Source organism: Miscanthus floridulus, chromosome 4, assembly GCF_019320115.1.
Source record: "Miscanthus floridulus cultivar M001 chromosome 4, ASM1932011v1, whole genome shotgun sequence".
In the NCBI taxonomy this organism is placed as follows: Eukaryota; Viridiplantae; Streptophyta; class Magnoliopsida; order Poales; family Poaceae; genus Miscanthus; species Miscanthus floridulus.
In genome coordinates, this window is record NC_089583.1 from 104730396 (window position 1) to 104754588 (window position 24193).

The following is a 24193-nucleotide window of genomic DNA, read 5'->3' on the forward strand; positions in this document are numbered from 1 at the left end:
CTCTATTCTTCACCATGAACAAGTGACATCCTTGCTGCGTTCTTCGGTCCATAGTGGCCCAGGCGTCCAAAGCCCTATTGGTGTTTGATTCGGATCACTTTCGATGTCAACACACTTTTTGGCAACTCCACTGGGGATGATTGGTTCGGCTATCTCTTATAGCCAATCTCTCTGACCTAGCCTTACTCCTTGTTGATCTATCTTCTTGAGCTCGCCATTACTGTTGTATCTAGCCCAAAAGGCCGATCACATCTAGTTTTGACCCCTTGTGATCTTGTTTGCGATTTTGCAACAAGTTGCGCTGCTTATCGGAAAATTCAGCAAGACGGTCAAGTTATAAATCATGAAGTACCAATGTGTTGCATCATAATATTACTACAATCACCCTGAGGTACAACTTGCAAATGCATCTTATGATCCTAATAGTTATTTTGCAAGTTCTATGAGCTCTCATGTTGGTGTTGCTAGCTATAATAATACTAGATATGTTACATCGGCTAATACTTTTGTTAATGCTCCTCATCATACACGTCATAATTATAAATATTATTGTCAAGAGACGATGCATGTTGTAAATTCTTTGAGTTTTGATGCTACTAGCAACATACAACACATAAATTGTTATTCATCGGCTATAAGTTCATAATATGTGGTTCCACCACAAGACATGCCGATGAATGAGAGAATTGGCTATAACAATGCTAATTATTTAGCCAATTGCTCTGAAAATTCAGCACCATATGCCAATGCTTCTATTCATAATTTGGCTCCATATGTTACTCCCAACTTGAGCAAAATTAATGAAAATTCAGCAAGGTGTTTAATTGTCAATACTTATGATTTGGCTTCACGTGTTAGTAGTAACCATAGCCGAATCAACGAAAATTCAACACCTTATGCAAAGAACAATGTTCACAATTCGTCTTTGCATTTCGCTCATGACCATAGCCGAATTAGTGAAATTTCAGCAAGGCATTCGAGTGCTAAAACCCATGATTCGGCTCCACATATTACTAATAATTGTAGCCAAATCAATGAAAATTCAGCAATATGTGCACTTGCAAACAATCATGATTTGACTTCATTTGTTGCTCTCAAATCAAGTTGAATCAATGAAGATTTAGCCCATGCTAGGAATCCATATGGTTCCTCTAAATGGAAGGTGCCCACTTATCATAGACCGTACCCATTATGCTATGATTACTTGAAAACTCCTAATGGTTGATGAGTACCTGATTTTTATGAATTTAGTGGTGAAGATGATAAAACCACTATGGAACATATTAGTATATATCTCTCATAGCTGGGTTTTGCCGGTAAAGAAAACTATATGAGAGTACAAAATTTTCCTTTATCTCTCACCAGTATTGCCTTTGCATGGTTTACATATTTGTCACGATGTACTATTGGTTCATGGTCTCAATTAGAGGAGCAATTCTATGAATATTTTAGAAAGACTAATGAGAAAAGGCTGATCACAGTTGAGTCATCGGTTAAAAGAGGATTGCTAGTGGTCATGAAAGAAATAATTGATTCAGATGTAAGCAAAGGTTCAGCTATGAAAGCCAAATAATACAACATCCTTTCTGAATCAATCACATCTCAAAAAACAAGTCTTGCTACAGAAAAGCATAAAAACGCCAAAAATCAGCTGGACTTGATTTTTTAGGAGCTAAAGAGGTTGTGCACTTATCTAGTGATTACCGCATCATTGATGGAGATCAAGCCCATACAAGCAACAACGGAGGGTTGCCTGCCTACTCAGAATCGACTGAGCTAACTTCAAAGTCAGCTGAGCCGATTGCTGCCTGGCCTGAGTCAGCTAGGCCAACTACCTCTGCCGCCTTCCCTGAGTCAGCTAGGTCAACTTCTCAGTCGACCAAGCGGACTGCCCCTGCTAGTGCCCAAGTCGGCCTAGCCGACTTCCAGTCGGCTAAGCCAAGTTTCTCGGTCTCGGCAGCTACGGATGCATCTTTGGATGATTTAGCACCTATTGTTGATCATTCTCTGGAGATGAAGAGCAACATCATGCAAATCAAGGACGTGCACTTTTCCAACATGATCAACAAGGTAGAAAACACAAATATTTTGCTCAAATTCTAATCTAGTCATACTATTTCCATTTATGCATCTATTAGAGATATCCTTGCTAATTATTGTAATAGACCGATTGAGAATAACAATTTATTTGTTAATGATAAAATAAATTTAGATTCTATTGGCCAAGACATTGTTCCATATGGCAAAGCCGATAGTGGTAGTTTGTCAAAGCTAAAGCTTCCTATAAGCAATTGCAAAGGTGTGGCCGAATGGATTGATAATAAATCCGATCCATTCGTTTGCTTAGGTTTAAAGCCGACTCCACAAAAGAATTGGCTCAAGAAATAAAAGTACACATTTGACATTACTTTTTGTGATCATATCTTTGATATCCTACTTAAAGAATAATTTTATTAGAATCATTGATCACAATGTTTTGCCATCTATTCAAAACTTAGAAGCGCTTACATATTGCAAATGGTATAATTCATATGATCATAATACTTCTGATTGCAATGTGTTTCGTTGAGTCATCCAATCGGCCATTGATAAATGATGATTGAGATTTTCTGAAGCTCAACGCATAGACCAATTGGATGATGGCAAACCGGTTTTGAATCGACTTGCATTAGTCGATTCACTCAAAGCTCAAAGCTTGAATGCCCAAGAGAGAGATGTGGAGCCCTCAAGTGAAGGCAAAGTTGTTGTTGATGAATTGCAAATAGAAGATATTCCAGAGGACAGCAAAGTTATCACAGTTCCAGAAAACACTAGGGGGCAGCTAAAATCTCTCCAACTAAAGCAAAAGCCAATTGATTTCGTTGAGCAAGGGGAATCGGCTAAGGATCCTTCTTTGGAGCATGCCTATCAAGATGGGGAGAAGGAGGATGCTTGTAAAGCTAATGGAGGTAAAGGCCATGACAAATAAAGAAGTAAAAGGTTGAAACTCAGCTTCGAGGAACTTCTAGCTAAATATGAGAAGATAGGAGAAGCAAATATCACCAGTCGGCCAAAGAAAGTCCATTCATCAAAATTGCCTCCAAAGCACAAGTCTCAAGAGTGGAATCGGCAAGGAGATAAACCTCACGCAACAGTAACATATTCTCCTTTTAAGCAGCCAATTCTCATGTCGTATGAACCACAGCCCACATATTTTCATCCTTATTCATCTTGGGGCTGGTTTGATGAAGAGGTACATGTTCCACCATATTTGAGGCCAGAATATGTAGAGTATGCAGCTCCTAGACATTCAAAGAGATCATCATCTTGTAAAGACTATTTTGATCAAAATACGATTACGTTGCTGAAAAATCTGGCTATTGATGACAAAGAAGTGGGAAAATCATCTATTGATATTCTAGATGCCAAATCTGAACAAAAGAAGATAAGAGTGCCAAAAATCAAAAAAGATTTGTCACTGTCCAAAATAGAAATAAAACCAATATGCTCAATCGGTTAACCAAAGTGGCAAGAGAAAAAGTTATAGAAGCTTAGTGCAGAGAAGCTAAAAGGAAAATGCTTGGCATAGGTTCCTAAAGGAAGTATTCAAGCCTAGAAGGATGATATTCAAGCAAGTGATGCAACAAAAACAAAGGAGAGGAGATTCAAGAAACAATTACTAAGTTGGAGGTTTGCACCAAATCATCACAATCATTGGTCATGGCATCATCCATACTCTCTGCCTATGCCTACGTGGAATTCATCCCCTGGTATGCATGGTTATCCCTCAACTCCTTATTTTGATCCCTGGTATGGATATTTATGTTATGGAGGGTTGCCAAATTATTTTGATTATCAATGATCAAGAGCCAAAATATTTATACATGCTCATGTGGATGAATTCATATGGCTGATATTTTGATATTGCCCTTAGCATAGAAATATAGCCGATGAATGCTTGCGACCATCGTGTTATTAGAAAGCCCCCATGGAATTTACTTTGATGGCTTTAAGGACCGAGGGGCATGATATATGCATTTTGATTTACTTCATGGATGTGACAATAAGATTAGTCGGCTTGCAAATAGGGCCAAGGTGTTGGCATAATTATTATTTCTCACAATGGTGCTATTGGAGACATCAAGCCGATTAAAATTATATCTACACCAACATTTGAGCTGAATGTGAATTTTTTCTTATTTGGCTTGGCCATATTGCAATCCATGGGGTATAACATGTTGAAGCCTATGGTGATTCCTTACTAGTGGTACAGCAAGTTGCTAGTGAATTTCAATGTTTAGAAGGGTCACTAAGAACTTGTCTTGATCTTGCCTTGATATTATTGACTATTTTGCTGAATTCTGAATTTGGCATATTCTGAGGCATAAAAATCAAAAGGCCAACATGTTAGCTCAACAAGCATCTGGCTATGATGTCAGTGGACATAATTTCTATATTCAAGAACAGCCGATGCATGAAGATTTCAATATTTCCTGTGTAGGTACAGACCAGTTGGCTTAGCCGACTACTCTTCTACTATGGCCAAGTCAGCTAAGCCAACTGCCCTAGTCGGCCAAGCCGACACCTCCAAATCGGCTAAGCCTACCGGCCCTGTTGGCTCAGCCGACTCCCCTATGACCAACCTGGTCAATTCACCCGAGAAGCTATTAAATCGGCCCGATATAACTTCTAGTGATGTTGGGGCCGATTTAGAAGATTGGAGGACTCCCTTGTTGAGATATCTACGTGATCCAAGTGCCAAAATTGATAAAAGTGTTCGGTGGAGCATTTTCAAATAAGTATTGCATAATGATGGGCTCTATCGAAGAACCACCGAAGATTTACTGCTTAAGTGCTTGGGATCAGATCAGGCAAGAGTTGCTATGGGAGAAGTCCATGAAGGCATCTATGGTATGCATCAATCATCCCCGAAGATGAAGTGGTTATTACATAGAGCCAGTTTCTATTGGCCTACTATGATGGCCGATTGTTTTTGCTACTACAAAGGTTGCGAACAGTGCTGGAAGTTTGAAAATATTCAGCTTGTGCCTGCTGTTGTGCTTCATCCTATCATCAAACCATGGCCTTTTCATGGTTGGGGGCTAGACTTCATAGGCCAAATATATCCCCCATCTTTGAAGGGACACTGATTTATGTTAGTTGCTATGGATTACTGTACTAAGTGGACCGAGGGAGTTCCTTTGAAGAATATGACACACAAGGAAGTAATTGAGTTCATCACTGAGCATATTATTCATAGATTCGGCATCCCTCAAACATTAACTACAAATCAAGGGACATCATTTGTGTCCAAAGAGGTGAGGGAATTTGCCGAATTATATAAGATCAAGTTGCTCAATTCATCTCCATACTATGCTCAAGCCAGTGGCCAAGCTGAGTTAATAAGACTTTGATCAAGCTCATCAAAAAGAAAATTGAGGAGAATCGAAGGAGATGGCATGAAGTTTTGTCTGAGGTTCTATGGGCACATCACATTTCAAGGCATGGTGCTACAAAGGTTACTCCTTTGGAGTTAGTATATGGTCAAGAGGTCGTGTTGCCTACCGAAGTGAATTTGGATGCAATAAAATGATTTATTAGCTATTGTGTATCATGATTTGATGATGGATAACATCAATGAGGTGACTGATGTGAGATTAAAAGCTCTCAAGGAAATAGAGAAAGATAAAGCCTAAGTTGCCAAAGCATAAAACAAGAAAGTCAGGGGCAAATCCTTCTAAGTGGGAGAATTGGTGTGGAAAACCATACTAGCAATTGGATCGAAGAGCAATCAGTTTGGTAAGTGGTCACCGAATTGGGAAGGTCCTTACAAAGTGGTCAAAGTTATATTCAGAAATTAATTTATGCTAGAGACATTGCAAGGTGAACGTCTCACGAGAGCATTCAACGGGAGGTACTTGAAAGGGTACTTTCCAAGTGTTTGGCAAGAAGCCTAAGTGCTCTCCAAACAATGGTCGATACATGTATCACCCTTAGAAAAAATGGCCGATGTATACATCACTCTTAGCCATTGAGCAGCCGATGAGATGGGTATTGCCGCTGTTTGGTTTTAATTTATTTAATTAAGTGTTTTAAGGTTTATGCATTATTCACCTGAAAACAGGGGGGCTTATGTTGACAACCAAAAATGACCATTTTGTGAAGTTGTAAAAATGTGAAATGGAGTTCACCATTGTGTTCCTCTTGTCAAGATGGTCAAAAACATATATGGAACGTCTAATTCAAGGTCCCAATGAAAAAGTTATGCCCTCGGAAAGATGCCTCGTTGTCGGGAGTTCTGACCCAAGTCGGGACTTCCGACTGTCAGAAGTTTCGACGGGTGTCGGGACTTCCAAAAAGCCTGAAGAAATTTGCTCAGGTGTCTGGGGTTATCCCTATGTCTGGAGTTCTGACAAAAGTCGAAAGTTCCGACTATCGGGACTTCCGACCCAAGTCGAGACTTTCGACATACCTAACAGAAAATCTTGTTCAGATCTGGCCTTTTGGATTCTGGTCCAAACTATTCTAAACTCATGGGAAACTTAGAAAATAAGGCTTGGAGAGGTTTCCTACTGGGATAATATCACCCCCTCTATATATATAAGAGGATCATGGCCGATTGAGTTCCCATCTATCCAATCGATAAACAAATCAATCTATTACCTCTACTCCAACCATTTTACCCTCTTCTCCAACCCCCATGTTGTTCATCCTTTGATCCGACGACCAAGGATGGTGCCCTAGGCTTGCCGGCCGACCTAGGGCAACCCAACGACGTCCTTGCCCTGACGAGGTCCCTTCCGGGAGAGAGCTTCAACAGTTTCTTTGCTAGTTTGTCTGAAAACTAGCCGGTTCTTCGTCACGTAAGTACGTTGGTTATCCTTTGGTGGTTTGCTTATAAACCTCTCCGTTCTTCACCATGATAGAGTGACATCCTCATTGTGTTCTTCGGTCCGTAGCAGCCTGGGCGTCTAAGGCCCTATTGGTGTTTGATTCGGATCACTTCTGACATTAACAGGGAGGAAGGCTTATCATAATATTAGTGTATGTTGCAATCAGGAATGTTCCATCCACACGCTAGGTGGAACATCATGAGATCATTAGCCAATGTCTAGTTATCTTATAGACTGATTAGGCAAGTATTGGGTGCTAAAAGCATTACAACATACTACTCCCTCTGTCCTAAATTATAAGTCATTCTATCTTTTGTATATATATATATACATTAATTACACATGCACACACATGTGAGTGTGTCTCGTATCACATGACTATCGATAAACCACTAGGGCTCGCACTTGTGTGTGCATGCTTCGTATTCAATAAATTAAAATCCAGTGGGTGATCGCACCTTCATGCCAACACCGTCATTCTAAGAGGAAGGATCCAGGTACTGATATGATGGAAGTAAGGCACCTTTAATTTATTTGTTGGTATCAATAATTTTTGTCTTGATTTGAGTCTATATTAGTCCATCAGCCGTGCTCTTAGGCTTATGACATGTCACAAATCTAGATTTTGATTTTCGAATTTGATCCTCTTAGTTAATATAGTCTTTTTTAAGTTAGGTTGAAACTCCTATACATATTGTATTGATATTAATTCTTCTTTTGTATTTGTATTTTATTAAAACTAAACATTTGGGACTGTAGACTGCACTATGAGTGGTCATGCATCTTTCTAGTTTTTATAAGAATTTTAGTTTTATTCTTTTGTAATGTGTATTGTGAGAACGTAAAGGCCCTGGTGTGGGCCTCCATTAGAATTTCTAGGAATTTTTTTGTAACATAATACATATTTAATTGAAACCTACTAGTTATATAAGGATGCTCATGTTTCATCCCTTTCAGTGATATCTTGAATCTATGTTTGCTTTCAACTTTTGATCTTATTAGTTGTTGCAATTTTTTAATCTATATTTGTCGGGTTCATAAACCCAGGGTCCCTCGTGGATCGGCATCCCAAACAAAGGCTCAGCCTAAGCAGATAGCGTGCAACTCATGGGCCGACCCAAGTATCTAAATAGCAGGCCAAAAGGGTGATCCAATCACCGACTAGAAGGTCTGGTCGAGGAGGAGCGACGCCCATTTTTTAACTCCGGCCCACCTCTTCGACCGGAGGGCTCACTTCGGTCTCTACCCCACCTCCGGATGACCTCTCTGATGAGAAGTCCTGGCCAAAACACTACTTCCGACTCTGACCCCACGTCTGACCGGGGGTACGCAAAAACCCTGCTCACTGCTCGTCTCTGACTGACGCGATCAGAACCGACTGGGACCAACCGATCGTGGATGCCCGCTCGGAAAGGACCAGGGAATGAACGAAGAAAGCAAGGCAGAGCGCACAAGTCAAACCACGATACCAGGGACCATACCCTGTACACATACTGAAATAGTATTCTGCAACCTCCTTGACACAAATAGTGTTGTAGGCGCCGACATTTTCCTCTACAGTATTGTGGGCGCCATTAACTCCCATACAGTAAGCCCCCCACATGCCTTTGGGCATCGACAGTGTTGTGGATGCTAGCTTTTACCATACCGGATGAATATGGTAAAAACCCCTTGCCTACCTCAGGTATCAACAGTGTGGTAGATGCCGACGTCTGCCATGCCCGAAGAAGACAACACCACCTCCCACGTGCATCTGACATTCGATAGTATTGTGGGCGCCTACCATCATCTTGTACCTGTTGGCATGGGCATCAAGGCTAAGAAGCATACATACTCTCTCCCCCTCACTTGTAAGGCAATCCCCTTCATCTATAAAAGGGGATACGCTCCCTCCCAACATTCAAGTAATTCTAGATTCATTACATCGATCAAGTTCACTAGTTCACAACTATAGAACCGTCAGGTTCGAACCTCAAGCACACGTTTAAATACTTAGCTCATAGCGGAGCTCCTGTTACTCTCGGCCCTCCCCACCAGAATCTGACCGGGCCTCTTGTACCCCCCATCTTTCTCTTTCTCATTTGTAACCCCACTACAAACTTCGAGCATCTAGGCTCAGGAATAAAGTCACCGACCGACTCAAACTGGACGTAGGTCACGTTGCCTGAACCAGTATAACCCCTATGTCATTGAGTGCTAGGCCACCTCCGAGCACAACATACGACAAAACTATAAATATTTACTTGTTGGTCACTTTCTGCACCAATAGTTGGCACCGTCCGTGGGGAGGACGCTGTATGTTCAACACCTTTTAGTCATCGGATGGCCCACTTTTCCACCACCTTCGCCATGGCGGACTCAGGCAATACGACTCGCTTCGGCTCACTGGAGTTTTCCGCACTCCCACCTATTGGGATGTGGGTTCCACCCATCTTCGAGCCATCACAGGCCTTCCTCCTTGGAAGCCTGGACTTCATTGCCAACCGGCTCAGCGTACTACACCTCCGTGAGGAGCCACTCGTTCTGGCACCCATCGGAGGGGCACCCCCATCGACTCCGGCACGCATGACTTCAACAACAAGGCATCTGCGCTTCATTCCGAGCAAACTTTCTGCTCAAACCTCATTGTAAGTAATGTACATACTGTTATTTACTTGCTATTCTCTATCTTCCACCGATCACCCGAAGGGACCCCATTGTCCCCGCCGCGATCGTCATATGACTAGTTCCCCTATGGCCTCGCGTCTCCCACAGATGTGTATGCCTAGGGGCTCTGAAGGATGCCGGTGCCACCCCCTATTATGTCCGAATTTGTGGGATGGTGAGCTACGCTCCCACCTATTTCCTTGACCTCATGGATAACGATGTTGAGAGTGATGGCTCCAGCATCGATGATGTGGCACCTAGCCACCATCCGTCCTAGGAGTGCACTATGGTGGACGCTCTAGGATAGCCACTGGTGATAACAGAGTCCTTGCAGACTCACCCCTCCAGACCCTCATGCGGAGACCCCTGAGCTCACATGGGAGCATGACGAGGAACTACGACAACAGTGGCTGCACCAGCCACCAACTGTGCCAGCGCACTTGGCGCACCACACTGTGCCCCATGCGCATAGATCGGCGAGCGGCGCCCAAGGTCATGCCCGTCGGGTCTAGCGCAACAGCATGGACAGGGGGAACAATCCCCCACACTTCACTCAGGCCAATCAGAACATCACCATTGCGGTATTGCTTCTACGTGGTCTGGTCGAGCCAAATGATCCTTAGAAATAGGCAATCCACCACAACCTTTGGGCACTAGTGGAGACCGCCGCCATTCAACAAGCGGAGAGCTCTGTATCATGACATCGACTCACAGTCTCACTCCCTACTAGGGAAATGGGGGACGTAGCAAATGAGTCACTCCACCTGCTCATCGCTATAATCATTGAGCGTAGCATAAGGGGTCACACCTGCGCCTTGTCTTGACTTGACGACCGCTCTGCACCGACCACCTATCTACGCGTGGCTTGGGCCGAACCGAGACGCACGCAGCAGCGACCAGACTCCCGACCCTGATGGCTCAGGGCCATGGACCTTTGTCCAACGCCTCCAGCGAGTGCCACTCCTGCCATGCTCCAATGGAGGTCGAGGTAAAGGCAAGGCCAAGCATCAGGATCAGGACGAGGGCCCCTCCACAAAGAAGGGGAAAAAGAACAAAAAAGATCGACGCCAACCGGCCAACTCTACGTCGGTCGCCATGGCTAATCACACGGACAAGCACCCCCAGCAGGACCTTCTAGGCCACTTCCTTGAACTCATGGAGAGCCCATGCACCAACCACGCCTACCCCATCAAACACCTCTACAAGGACTGCAAGCTCCTCAAGCACCTTCTACGACAGGCTGGCGGGCCAAAGGCAGAAAAGGCGAAGAAGCAGCGGCCAAGAAAGGGGGCATAGCGGGCAAGGATCTGGATGACTAAAGGTTGAAGTAATCCAACCGGACATCTACTGACTGAAGGACGACAACGATGACATTCTCACCGAACGCTTGGAATAGCTATGTCATTTTTTCTTCCCCTAAATTTCAGTCTTACCATTTTATACTTAGTGTTTGCTCCTATAAGAGCACCCCGACCCGAACACTTTTTGGCCTAGGTCACTCGGGGGCTCCACGAGGGTAAACTACTACCACTCTTTTTTGTTTACTATCATGTGGTGAAACTCCTTCTTACCCAAATAAAAGGGTAGTTTGTTCCTTTAATTTAAATTATGTAGCTTTGCTTTAAACCATTTCGACCGATCGCACCTCGTCTTTCCCTATGGTTATGAGCAGCTGAGCCTCATGGGCCACGCCCTGAGCTCCTAAGGTTGTAGCCTATGGGACGAACAGGCAAGTATGAGAAAGAAATAATAAAAAACAAAATTATGTTAAGGGAAAACTATGGAACGAAAGGGATAAGTTTCCCCGAACGGGGTGACTCCATCCCAAAAAACGAAACCGATTGTAGTCATTAAAACACACAAGAACGTTTACATAGGGGCTCTCCCACAAACTTAATCTCTTTACATCTACTAAACTACTTATACTTTACAAGCTATTGGGGCGGCTCGGCGACATCTGCTGTCGGTATGAGCGGTGAAGGCACGGGCTGCTAACTCCCCGGCGGGACGACATTCGGCTCGGTCGATGCCGGGGCGATGTCCACCTCTAACCCAAGCTCTGTGTCATCCGTAGGCTGGGCAATGTCCCCTCGATGCATGCTTCTAGCCATGTCTTCATGACGGACATCCATCACCCACTACACAGAGACTTGCTCTGCCACCAACCTTATGGGCGACAGCATGCTCTCCTCGAGCGATTGGATGTCCTCCGTGCTCAAGCCATCAGCATACCCGCTATAGATAGTGGCAAAGTCCAAGTTTGGGTGATACGTCGCCACCAAGGTCAACACCCTCGACACTCCATAGAACAGCCCACTCGTGATAAGGTCTCGAACTGCATCCGGGACCTCCGCCAGCTGGACAGCCGACGCGCTGGTACTTAGCACCGACCTAAAGACCTCCGAGACGACAAGCTAGGCAACATTGTGGATCTAGTCAGGTTCCCCCTAGAGAGCATGTCGCTCTTCATAGGACTTGGCCAGCTCCTCTACATTTCGGACAAAAGTCGCCTTGACCGTCTCTAGGTCCCGCTGCAATGACTTCACCTTTCTGCCCAGCCCTAAAAGAAGGGCGACAAGCTCAGAAATAGGCTGAAGGAAGAAACCAACGTGACAAACAACAGAAAAGGTACGTACTGAGACAGAAGTTCTCAAGGGTGGAGAACTCCTCCACCTATCGGGCCACCTACTCACGCAGCCGAGCACTCGCCTCCTCCGTCCCCATCACCCGGCCCCGAAGCGCGAGCACTTTCCGGTTTGCCTCCGACCAAGCCTTTTGCTCTGACTCTAGGGCCTTTCACGTCGACTCCAGGGTGTTCTGCTCTGACACCAAGGTGTCCTAGTCCGACTCGAGGGCCTCTAGGGATTTTTGGAGCGCTGCCTCGGTGTTCCCTAGGGATTTCCACAACCCCGCCTCGGTCTCTGCTTGGCAAGCCTTTGTCGCCTCAAGCCCCCGCTTGGTGGTGGTCGCCAGCTCCGCTACACGCTGCTCCTCCACCCGCACCACGGTCACTTTGGCCGCCCGGTCCCAGGACTCGCGCCGGGTGGACTCTAGCTGATGCTCAAGCTCAGCCACCCGAGCATGCTCCATCTGGAGGAAGCGGGACTTATAGAATGACATCTCCTTTAGACCCTACAAAAAGCAAGCATGCTGAGGCAACCAACAAGAGATTCAGAGGTCGAGGAAAAAAACAAGAAACTCATCTCCATGGTGAGCTACAGGTCGACCTGGACTAACTGCTGGGCAGACATAACCCGCTCCTAGGCATCCTCGAGCTTCACGGACAGGTTCACGAGCTCAGACACCATGGCAAGTCCTTTCCCCCAAGGATGTCCTAGAGCTAACACCCCTAGGAATCACGAAGGATGAACCGCACCTTTGCCGGGTCCTCAGGGTAGGGCCACTCTAGGTCACCCTATGGTAGCCCGCCGGAGGGCTTAGCCTCCGACTAGACCACCGCCAGCTCCCACGACGACACCGGTAGCTCCACCATATCATCCGCCTCATTATCGGATGGGATCTCCACCACCTTGGTTGCATAGGCCACCGTCGGCTGTTCTGACTCTGTCCCTGCCACATCTGCCCCAGGCGCCTTCAGCTCCGACCACGAGGGTGAGCCATGCAGCCCTCCACCTGGCAAGGCAGGGAGCTCGGTCTCCCTGTCCTCTTCTACCCAGGCTGGTGGAGGAGGGGCCGCAAGAGTAACCTCTAATGCGAACTCCGCCGTCAGCACCGAGATCACCGCCAATGCCACCGCCACCGCTGCCACCGTACTAGCAACTGACCCGGGGGGCACCACCCCTAGAAGGGAAGGGTTTGCTGCCACCACCATGTTCCCCCCACTGCTCGCCATGACACGTTACAGGGTGGGCCTCCAAACCTCCCACATGGGAGTTGGGGTGATGCTCAACCCCATCATCATGTGGCCGTTGACAAAAAATGCAGATAAGTCATACTCCAAAAAGACTCAACATCAAGAGAAATAAAGAAAAACATACCGAGAGGTAAGCGGCATGACTCTGAAGGCAAGACTCGATGTCGATGGGCTTGCAAGGCAAGGACCGCTCCCAGGCTACGACCCATGCCCCTCACTTCAGCCGGGGACGAAGTCGTCCCAACCGGCTCCTGTCGGCCTGTGGGTCACCGTGACCCTCGGCTCGGGATGCCCCGATCGAAGCAACAAGCGGGGCATCCTCCAGCTATGAGTCATGCACTGGCACCGGTCCTGGCGATGCACGGGCACTAGCCCGCTCCTCGAACAGCCTGGCTTGCTCAGCCACATCCGTGGTAGGCGGGGATGAGATCGGCAATGCCACCAATGGGCGCGGTGACCGCGTCCACTTTGCCTCCCGTTCACCGACGGCGTCCACGCTCGCCGCACGCTTCTTCGGCATGGGAACCACCGCGCACCTCTTCGTCTCCTGCTCATCAGCAGCAAACATCGCCATAGGGTCATGATGCTCCGCCGAGGTCACAGTGACCTCCCGGCTTTCCTCCTCCTTAGAGAAAATCATGTCATCAACTTTAGTAGGAGCCTCCGACTCGAGCTCTGACTCAACGTCGCTCCTTCTTTCCTCGACCTTCATGTGTCAGGTGATCTCCTACTCCTTCTCTTGCTTCCGCCCAACCTCCTTGGTTCTCTTCTTCTTCCTAGCATCCGCCGCCTCCTTCTGGGCAGCCTACCGAGCCACGCCCTCCGATCCCTTGGGAAGGTGTGGCCGGGACTTGTAAACTCCAAGTCCCTATAGAACGGGCAACTCAAAATAAAAAAAAATAGGAAAGCAGAGGAAGAAGCACGAACTAAAGGGAAGGGAGCATACCAGTCTGGACACGATCGTGAAGTTGAAAGGTGCAGGCCTTCCATCGACCTTCTCTTTGGGTTCAGCTATAGCACCCGGTCAAGGCGACTCTAGACCTCATCGTCCGATAGCTCCTCCAACGATAGACAGTCTAGGTCCATCGGGCCATTGTACTTTCACATTGGCTACGTCCTCTCCACCAATGGCACAATCGAGCAGTGGTAGAGGGTGTGGAACACCCGCACCCCATCAAGGCCATGCTGCATGAGCTTTTGGAGCTCCTCCTCGATGATCTCCACCTTCTTCTTCTCCCGACGGGAACAACTGCACGACCAACAATCCTGCTTCTCTGGCCTTCCTCTGGTGAACGCTGGGAACGATGCCTCCATCGAATTCCTGGTGTAAAACCACTCCCCATGCCACCCTTGGTTAGAGTCGTAGGGGATATACGTGGGATACGAGCCTCCCGCGCTTGGTTTTCTCTACAGAGCGAAACCCCCCACCGGCGTGACCTTGGGCGGATTCCCCACCGTCAAAGCTCTCCTAGAGAACAACCACCAGAAGAAGTCCACGTGTGGCTCCATCCTGAGGAAGGCCTCGTAGACGGTAACGAAGCCGGCAATGTGCAGCACCCCTATCGGATGGAGGTGCTGTAGGTCTAGACCCCACTCATTAAGGAGTCCGCATAGGAACAAGTGCGTAGGGTATCCTAACCTACGCTCATGGAAGGCGAGAAAGGGAACCACCTCGCCGGGCCGAGGTTGCGGAAACACCTCCCTCCCAAGAGCCCTCTAGTGCACCACCTCCTTCGACGACAGAAATCCCTTCACGGCGAAGGCCTTCAACACCGACTCCCTCATAGTGGATGACCTCTAGTCCGACATTTCACCCTGGGATCGCAAAAGGATTTGTTAGTTTTTCCCTTCTCCCTCACTCTCTCCCTTTTCTTTTCTAGAAACCGCCACGGCTCTCAAGAATGCTCTTGGCAAGAAGGAAGAGAAAAGGAGGCGGCAGATGAGGAATAGGCAAAAGAACAGGGCAAAAACCTTCTCCCTTCTCCTACTTAAGGAAAAGGGTACAACAGTTAGGGGAAGGCACGCCGATCGGGAAAGACAAAACGGTGGAGCAAAAAAACCTCTCTTTCCAATTTAATGCAGATAAGACGCGCCCTGAGCGATGAGACGTGCCTTGCCTAATGGAACGACTCCTGATCAGATGGGATGTGGCCTGGGTATGGTCCACCACTACTGCACGCCAACCACTACCGCACGACGGGCACAAGAACCAAAGCGCCACCGCACGTAGGCGGTCCTCCGCTTTCCCAGGCGGAACTTGGAAAACCCCAAAAATAGGATCTCTGCCAGGAGAGACCATCAGACTTCCAAAAAGTCGATCGAACGACTTAGGAAAACACACCAAGGGACAGGTTAGGAGCAAAGGTATGCCCCATGTAGGCCATGCTGACTCTGTCACGAACGACGAGCATAGGTCCCGATCGGACGTTTCTGACTGGAGCTCTCCAAACCCCGTCACTCAAGTCATTAAGGTAACACTACCGACCCCCTCTATTTCTTTATAAATTATTTCATACATCTATACGCGCACTCATTCCATACGCACGAGCCCCCCGGACGATTCGGGCCCTGAACGGCCCGGGGGCTTGGGAACTAAGCATCGCACATGCAACTTATGGGCCAGCCCAAGTATGTAAACAGTAGGCCAGAAGGGCGATCCAATCACCAACCGGAAGGTCTGGCCGAGGAGGAGCGACGCCTATTTTTCAACTCCGGCCCACCTCTACGACTAGAGGGCTCACTTTGGTCTCCAGCCCACCTCTGGACGGCCTCTCCGACCAGAAGGCCTGGCCAAAACACTACTTCTGACTCCGACCCCATGTTCGACTAGGGGTATGCAAAAAACCCTACTCACTGCTCATCTCCGACTGATGCGATCAGAACCGACTAGGACCAACCGACCGGGGACGCCCGCTCAGAAAAGACTGGGGAATGAACGGAGAAAGCAAGGCAGTGTGCACAAAGTCAAAATACGATACCGGGGACCATACCCTGTACACCTGCAAAAACAGTATTCTGCAACCTCCCTAACACAAACAGTGTTGTAGGTGCCGACATTTTCCTCTACAGTATTATGGGCGTCATTAACTCCCGTACAGTAAGCCCCCCACATGCCTTTGGGCATCGACAGTGTTGTGGGCGCCGGCTTTTACCGTACCGGACGAACATGGTAAAAACCCATTGCCTACCTCAGGTATCAACAGTGTGGCAGGCGCCGACGTCTGCCATGCCCGAAGAAGACAACACCACCTCCCACGTGTATCTGACATTCAACAGTATTGTGGACGTCTACCATCATCTTGTACCTGCCAGTGTGGACAGCAAGGCTCAAAAGCATACGTACTCTCTCCCCCTCACTTGTAAGGCCATCCCCTTTATCTATAAAAGAGGATGCGCTCTCTCTCAATATTCAAGTGATTTCAGATTCATTAGATCGATCAAGTTTACTAGTTCACAACCACAGAACCACTAGGTTCGAACCTCGGGCACACGCTTGAATACTTAGCTCATAGCGAAGCTCCTATCACTCTCGGCCCTCCCAACCGGAGTCCGACAGGACCTGTTGTACCCCTGATCTTTCTCCTTCTCATTTGTAACCTCACTGCAAACTTCGAGCACCTAGACTTAGGAATAAAGTTACCAACCGACTCAAACTGGACATAGGACACGTTGTCTGAACCAGTATAAACTCTGTGTCATTGAGTGCTAGGCCACCTCCGATCACAATGTACGGCAAAACTACAAATATTTACTTGTTGGTCATTTTCTGCATCGACAATATTTTAATTTAAACTCTTGCTTATGGCCTCCTTTATTAAATTTTATACATTTTTCTTTTATTAAAAACTACTATAGGTCTTCGGCTATACTCTTAATTACTATATTGACATAAATAGTTGATTAAGCTTGGACATGCGACACTCAAGATGTTTAATTTGCTCTATCTAGAATTGTATTTGTAGTATATTGTTTTATAAATATAGAGCACTTAAAATTAAATTACCAGTATTGATATGACGTAATCTTTCATTCAAAATGTATAAAGTTATTTAAAAATAGCAACTTGCAAATTTTGTTATCATAAAATATTAATATAACCTAGAGTGAATCGTCAATGCCGCCATTGAGACGTGGTTTGTCAAGGAAACATTTTTCACGCTTGATAACTACTAAAATAATATTTATCCTAATATATTTATGTTTACTTAGTTTATTGATGCCACATAGCGTTATGCTTAATTAGTTTTGATTTAATAGTGGTATAAGGTGTAATTTAGAATACACACACACACACACACCATATTTTATATTTATTCAATTAGTTTGCAAAGTAGCTTATATTAGTATTTATACATAGGTTTGAGGGGTTATTTTAGTTTATTTTTATGACTAGGTGGATGATTTAGATACAAATTAAATGTGTTACTTTGAATTATATTTCATAATGACATATGTGTATAGTTTAGATGTAAATCTAATGGTTACTTTGTGTAATATTTCATAATGGTAGATGTGATTAATTTATATGTAAGTGTATAGGGTTATTCTAAATTATATTTCATAGAAAAAAAAAGTTGGTGAGTTACTCCTTCAATTTTTAGAGTTTTCTTAATCTTTATCCTAATTATACCTAGGTTTGACTAACTTTATAGAGAAGGTCCCGGAATGTTCGTTTGAATTTATCAACCATGGTACAATATTTTTTTCTCACAACAAATCAGTCAACGGTACTTTTCAGCTTGACTTTTCAGCGAAGCGAACATGGCATCATCTATAACCATAAATAAGTACACTATGAAACTTAACATGGCTCCTTTAACGTAAAAATGAGGTTTGCCACCATAAAAATGATCCATAAGCAAGATTACGTTAAAGTAGCAAGGGTACTTTGCAACCAACTAAGAAGCATAACGAAGCTCTAGAAAAAAAAAACTAAGAACTAGGCCAAATAAGGGAAAAAAAAAGGAACTAAAACCGTACACCGGCCAACATTGTCAGAAAATGCTTCTGTCAGCCGGTGCCCAGCATCTAGCCTCGTCCCTGATTTAGTGATTTGTGTAATCAGCTTATTTGGCGTTGTATATGATTTACTTCATTCACAGAAGACTTTACTTTGAACATGTTTAATTATGTATAGTGCTAATTGTTAGCCAACTAATTTTTAGCTCTAGCCTATCCAAACAGATAGGATAGGTGAACTATTTCTTTAAACCAAATATTTAGTTAGTTGCAGCTAATTAAATGGCTAATCAAGTTAATTTAGACTAATTTTTAGCTCCAATATCTAAACATGCCTTTCCAGTCGCCGAGTCAAAGCAAAGCTATGGGCGGCTGCTAAGCACATGCACGCACCAATTCACCATCGTCTATAGTAGTATATACTCCTATACTAAAGAAAAAGGTGAACTTTCCCACTGTCAGCGTCGCCAAATCACATCATCTTTAGCGACGGAAACGGAACACGGAAGGCAAATACTAGTAGTTCAGTCAGTACATGAAACAAGGCGCATACACATGTCACGGGCAGGCACACAGAAGTATAAAAAATGCCCGTGATCCACAATACATACGGCGTGCAGGAAGGAAACCGCTGAACGGCTTTAATTTATTGCCCGCTGGTGTCATGTCACGAGCCCCGGACCGGCCCGCCGGGGGTCCTGGGGATCGGACATCGGAGGAAAGGAACAAATCCACGCGTGCGCGCGCCTTTGGAGGATGGAGGGCAGGTGCAGGTGCATGCATGAGCACAGGCACGGCTGCACGGGCCGCCGGGCGACAGTGTCCCTCTCGATGGGGCGGGCGCAGTGAGGCTGTGGTGCCGGCACAGGACAATGTCGTGGCAGTTTCATGGCTTCTTCCCAAACAAAAAAGACAAGAGAAGCAAAGTGTTAGTACGGTACTTGGTGTCGCAAGGGGTGTTACTTAGGGTTTGTCAGGATCATTTAGAGTTCACAGTGCGCTGTTAAAAACTGACTGACTAGACAGATGTGTTGTTGCCTTTACCAACTACTATGTAAGAAGCTATTAACCGGTTCCTTCCAGGTAACAATAATAATACGGCTAATTGTTTAGTTCTAAGGAATTCACACAAATCCTTTAATATGTTGTATTTTACTTTAACACAGCAACAGTTCCTCAAACATAAAAAAGCAAAATGTTCCTGGTACAGTGGTACGGTTCGCTTTCGCTGCACCAGTGAAGCTGAGCCACCATGAGCCCTGAACCGAACCCCCCTAAGAACGACACTGGCGAAATCGAACGAGATTTTGCGAAATCCGCTCGACCAATTCCGCGAGCCGAGCGGGTCCAGCCGCAGCAGCGACGACGGGAGCTAGCTACCGGAGGCGGGGGGGGTCACTGTTCGTCAATCGCTTGGCCCGGAGCGCGCGAGCAAGCCGCCAAGAATCGCTCGCTATGCTCCGTCTCCGAGCGAGGGCGGCAACAACGGCAGAGCGCAGATCGGACGACGGTGCAGCACACGACACGAGTCACGACGCCACAGTGGAGCTAGCGACGGTTCCGGCGGGAGCGCGGCCTGGTTCACGGTTCACGCACCGCGCGCCATGGCAGCCAGGACGACGAGACGTCCTTGTCCCCGAAAAGCAGGAGGGCCCCCGGCCAGACACGGGCCTGCGGGGCATCGTGTGTACCGGCGGGGCTCCACGCCGAGGTCCCCTCGCTTTGTTGGTGGTCTGCCTCCCTCGGCCTGTCGGCCCGGCGATCGTCGTCGTCGCCTCCCGCCCGCGATGCGATGCCTCGCTACGTCTCCTCCTGGATTGGATGGACTACAGATCTACAGTTGTCATGCTTTGTCTGAATCTGAAAATATTCATCGAATTATTAAACTACCATCCAAACTCTCAACTATTTAGCCCGGACCGCACAGCAACGCCGATTAGACTCTCCAACGACGAACAACACACGTAGCAATAGACTCAAAATTAGTCTCTAACAGAGTATCTATATAGAGACCTATTTTAGATTATCTAAGAGACACAATTTAAATATGGGCATCTTCTCTCCTGGAAAACTCATTTGTAAAAAGAATTCTCTTTTGAGTCTTGTCATTGAAGAAAATATCGAATAGGTATTAAACCTTTTATCTATAGCGCTACCCAAAAGACGAATGAGCTTTATATTCTAGGTGTTGTTGTTGAAGATAGTCTTTGTGTTATTTTTTTTAAGAGAATAGTACGTCTCTTTGATATGGCTTCACATTTCACGATAGGCTTCAACTTCAACAGCGACAAGTCACTGTAGCAATAGCCAGGTGAAACTCCAAGACACTTTACCGGTTTCAACCTCTCGGCCCCTAGTTTATTTTGTTGCAACGACTTCACTAGCTTCATGCAGGGGCCCTCTTCGTTTCGCAGAAATTTAATTTATGCTGATTTTTACGCTAATTTGTTACGAAAGAAAAATATTATTTTATTCGCTGAAAAGTACCGTTGAAGTAGTTTTTTTAACTTAGCCTCAATCAAAACAACCAGCACGTACTGATTAATTGAAAAAAATATAAGACTATCTCCAAGAGCCCTCACCTAAATACGAGATGCATTCGTTTGTTTGAGTTACGCATGAAAAAAAAAGGTCACGCACCTAAACCTTCCGTTTTCCAACGGTAGACCCAAAAGGAGAGCACCCGAGTAAATCCCCGCCGAGCAGATCCCTACATGCGCCGCCCGCTTCCCTCCTCGCCGAGCGCCGAGCCTCCTTCCCTCCTCACCGAGCATCGAGCCTCCCTCCCTCCCCGTCGGCCGCGCCATGGACCCGCCTCGCCGTGTCGGTCGCTCCCCATCATGGGCCCGACTAGCCGTCGTCGTCCGCGGGCCCACCTCGTTGTCGTCTTCCGCAGGCCCGACTCGCAGTCATCGTCCGCGGGCCCACCTGGCTATGCCGGCGTCTCCCCGTCACGGGACCGCCTCGCCGTTGTCGTCCACGAGCCGCCCCACCCCGGGGCCTCCTACGCGGTCTCCTACAGGCACACAATGGTCGACGGCGTGGATTTGGGTCGAGGAGAAAGACAAACGCGGATTTGAGTTCCCTCTCACCTTCGACGCAAAATAAGTCCCTCATTTGCCTAATATGTTGGATACTGTTTTTTCACTGTGAACCGGCCATTTTGGGTATACGTAGCGTGATGCATAGTCTGTTGGAGACAGTCTAACAACTGAACTACTCTCTTATCCTAATTGTGAGAGGCAAGATGATCTTTGCCAAGCTCTTTATTCTTTGTATGAAAATCGTTTGAACCTCTTATACTGGAGGACAGATGGAGTAATCTGAAATATTGGGAGCAGTGGATAAGAAGATACTTCCGTTAAAATCAGGATATGCAGTGCAAGCTTTAGATGTCTTTGGGCACATCCCATCTGTGATCTGTCTCTCTTTTTTTTAGCGGATCTTTATCTCTAGCACTATCGACTATCGTGGTGGATATATACTGTATAAAGCAACTAAACCCTTGAGTATATCCGTCCCTACCTGTGCACATTCCAGGAAGCACGTCGGATAGCCCTGAGGAATGCTCTTCGCAGCTCCTCCTATATCCGTCCCTACCTGTGCGCAGTATAAAAATAGCAATTTATTATCCGTTTGAGCTTGTCCACATGCTCGAATTGCAACTCGACACTATTTTATTATCAAAGCAAGTCGTCCGCTTTTGGTGGCGAACGCGTTTTCGTGGCCATCTCTCGCCGTAAGATAAGATGGAGAAGGGAGCCGTAATAATGATTTCTCTTTGGCTTGAATGCACGGTGGCGCGCTGACGGCGATCCGCGCGCTCGCTGCAGTAGAGAACAAAATACACTCACGTCCCGGGCCCTTCGTCAAGCTCAAGCCAAAGGCATATGCAGCCGGCAGGGCGATGGGACGCCCCCTCCCTTCTACTGTACATGACCGCGATTCCCATGGCGGGCGGGAACTCGATCGACCAGAGATTCGGAGCCCGGCCGGGCGGGGGAGAACGACCAACGCACGTCTCACGATTTGATAGTGTCGGCATCGCCCAACTCATCATCATGCGGCCTTTTCGGGAGGCCGTAAAGGATCGTGGATTATTTATTGTCGGCTGGTTTAGTGTGAAAAAAAATACTATTTTCGGCTGAAAATTTACGATCGTTTACGAGCAAACGAATAGGTTGATTTCGATCTTTCTGTCTGCTCATCATTTTTATTAAAATTATTATTAAAACGGTGCTTCGCATCTTCAAAAACTATGAGAAGAATTAACTGGACAAGTCCATGCGCATCAGCAGGAGAGAAAAACATATAAAAATTTCAGCTTTGGATCACAACACATGGCCCCTCCTTTTATTTCCCCCTTGTACTAGAAAATCTGAGAAGAGTATCCAAGGGAATCAGTAGGAGGGTTCCAACCAATTGGAGTGGGAGCCAGCCACAGGCCACAGCCAGTACCCAACTGCCCAATCAGTAAGCAGATTATTATTCAACCAATCAATGTACCTGTTGAGCTATACTCCGATACTAGTAGTACAGATGACACACCACGTTCCTTCACATGAGCTGAGCTAACGAGCTTAAGTGAAGGCACATTTAACTTTCTCCTGAGCTTAGCTCCTTTCTTTCTTTGCCATTGATTTTTACTACTAAAATCGCCGATGGATCGGAGGCCAAAACAAGCACACCGGCCTTGTTACAAAATTTCCATTTCATCCAAAAAAACAAAGAAGAGGAAGGAGAGAAATCTGAGAGGCAATGAAGAAGAAGAAGAGGAAGCAAAAGCAGATCAAAATCTGTCTGTCCAGGGTCGCTTGCTCGTTCATTATCATCCGTCGAAGCCCGTCCGGCTCCAGACGGCGTCGCGCACCCGCGACATGTCGCGGCCCTTGAGCGTCCGGCCGGCGCCCTCCACCACCGACGCCCGCGCCTGCCGCTGCGCCAGGTACACGTGCGGCGGCACCCACCCGCCGGCGCCCCGCTTGCCGTCCTCCTCGTCGTCGTCCCCCATCTCCATCTCGAACAGCAGCGCCGGCTCCGCGTCCGGGACGGCGAAGCGGGCGGGCCACGCGGGCACCTCGACGGGCGCCGACGCCGCCACCTGCCGCCCGGGCCCGTCCCCGAACGCCTGGCTCAGCCCGCCGTGCACGCCGCGCCGCGGGGCCCCGCGCTGCCCGGTGCTCCTGCCCTCCGCCTCCACCTGGCGGGACGCCGCGGGGCAGGGGCTCCCCGGGTCGGCGGCGGCGGCCGAGTACCAGACGTCGGCCTCGGCGAGGTCCCGCAGGTCGTCGAAGGCGGCGGGCGCCGGCGCCACGGCCCCCGGCGACGGCCCGCCGCGGGGGAAGCCGAGGAACCGCTCCGCGGCGGCGAACGGCGGCCTGCGCGCCTTGGCCATCAGCGACGGGACCGGACCGCGCACGCGTCGTGCGGCGAGGAGAGGCAAGCCGGGCGCGCACGAGACCTCCCTCCTGGGTCCTGACCTGATTAGAGAGAGAGAGAGCCGAGGTGGAAGGTGTGGAAGCGAGTGGAGGGGAGGGGGATTTTGGTTAAGGTTTGGAGGAAATTTCCGTGAGCCATTATAAACAGGCTGATCGTTTGGCTATGGCTTATCGTAAACAATCGTAAATTTTTAGTCGGAATAGTATTTTTCTCTCATATAAATCAGCCAACAGTACTTTTTCACGAACCAGCAATGATACGAACCAGCCAACCGAACAGACTGAAAATATTTCAATTCCGTGTGACCCATCAAAAAAAGTTCGGCGGACTTTAGCACCACTACTCCTTTTTTTTACCCTTCATGCCTCTACCGTCAGATTGGGCTCTAATGGTGTCAAACTAC

General features: G+C 47.2%; 1 protein-coding gene across 1 annotated transcript; it reads right to left on the reverse strand.

Annotated features, from left to right (window-relative positions):
* Positions 1-23044: 23044 nt before the first annotated feature.
* On the reverse strand, positions 23045-23881 carry LOC136552434 (protein S40-6-like). The gene has a single exon (XM_066544001.1). The coding sequence runs from the start codon at positions 23744-23746 to the stop codon at positions 23180-23182; it is 567 nt and encodes a 188-aa protein (XP_066400098.1). The 5' UTR covers positions 23747-23881; the 3' UTR covers positions 23045-23179.
* Positions 23882-24193: the final 312 nt, after the last annotated feature.

Excerpts from the sequence above, each read along its gene's own strand:
- LOC136552434 (XM_066544001.1), bottom strand. The coding sequence starts at position 23,746 with ATGGCCAAGGCGCGCAGGCCGCCGTTCGCCGCCGCGGAGCGGTTCCTC.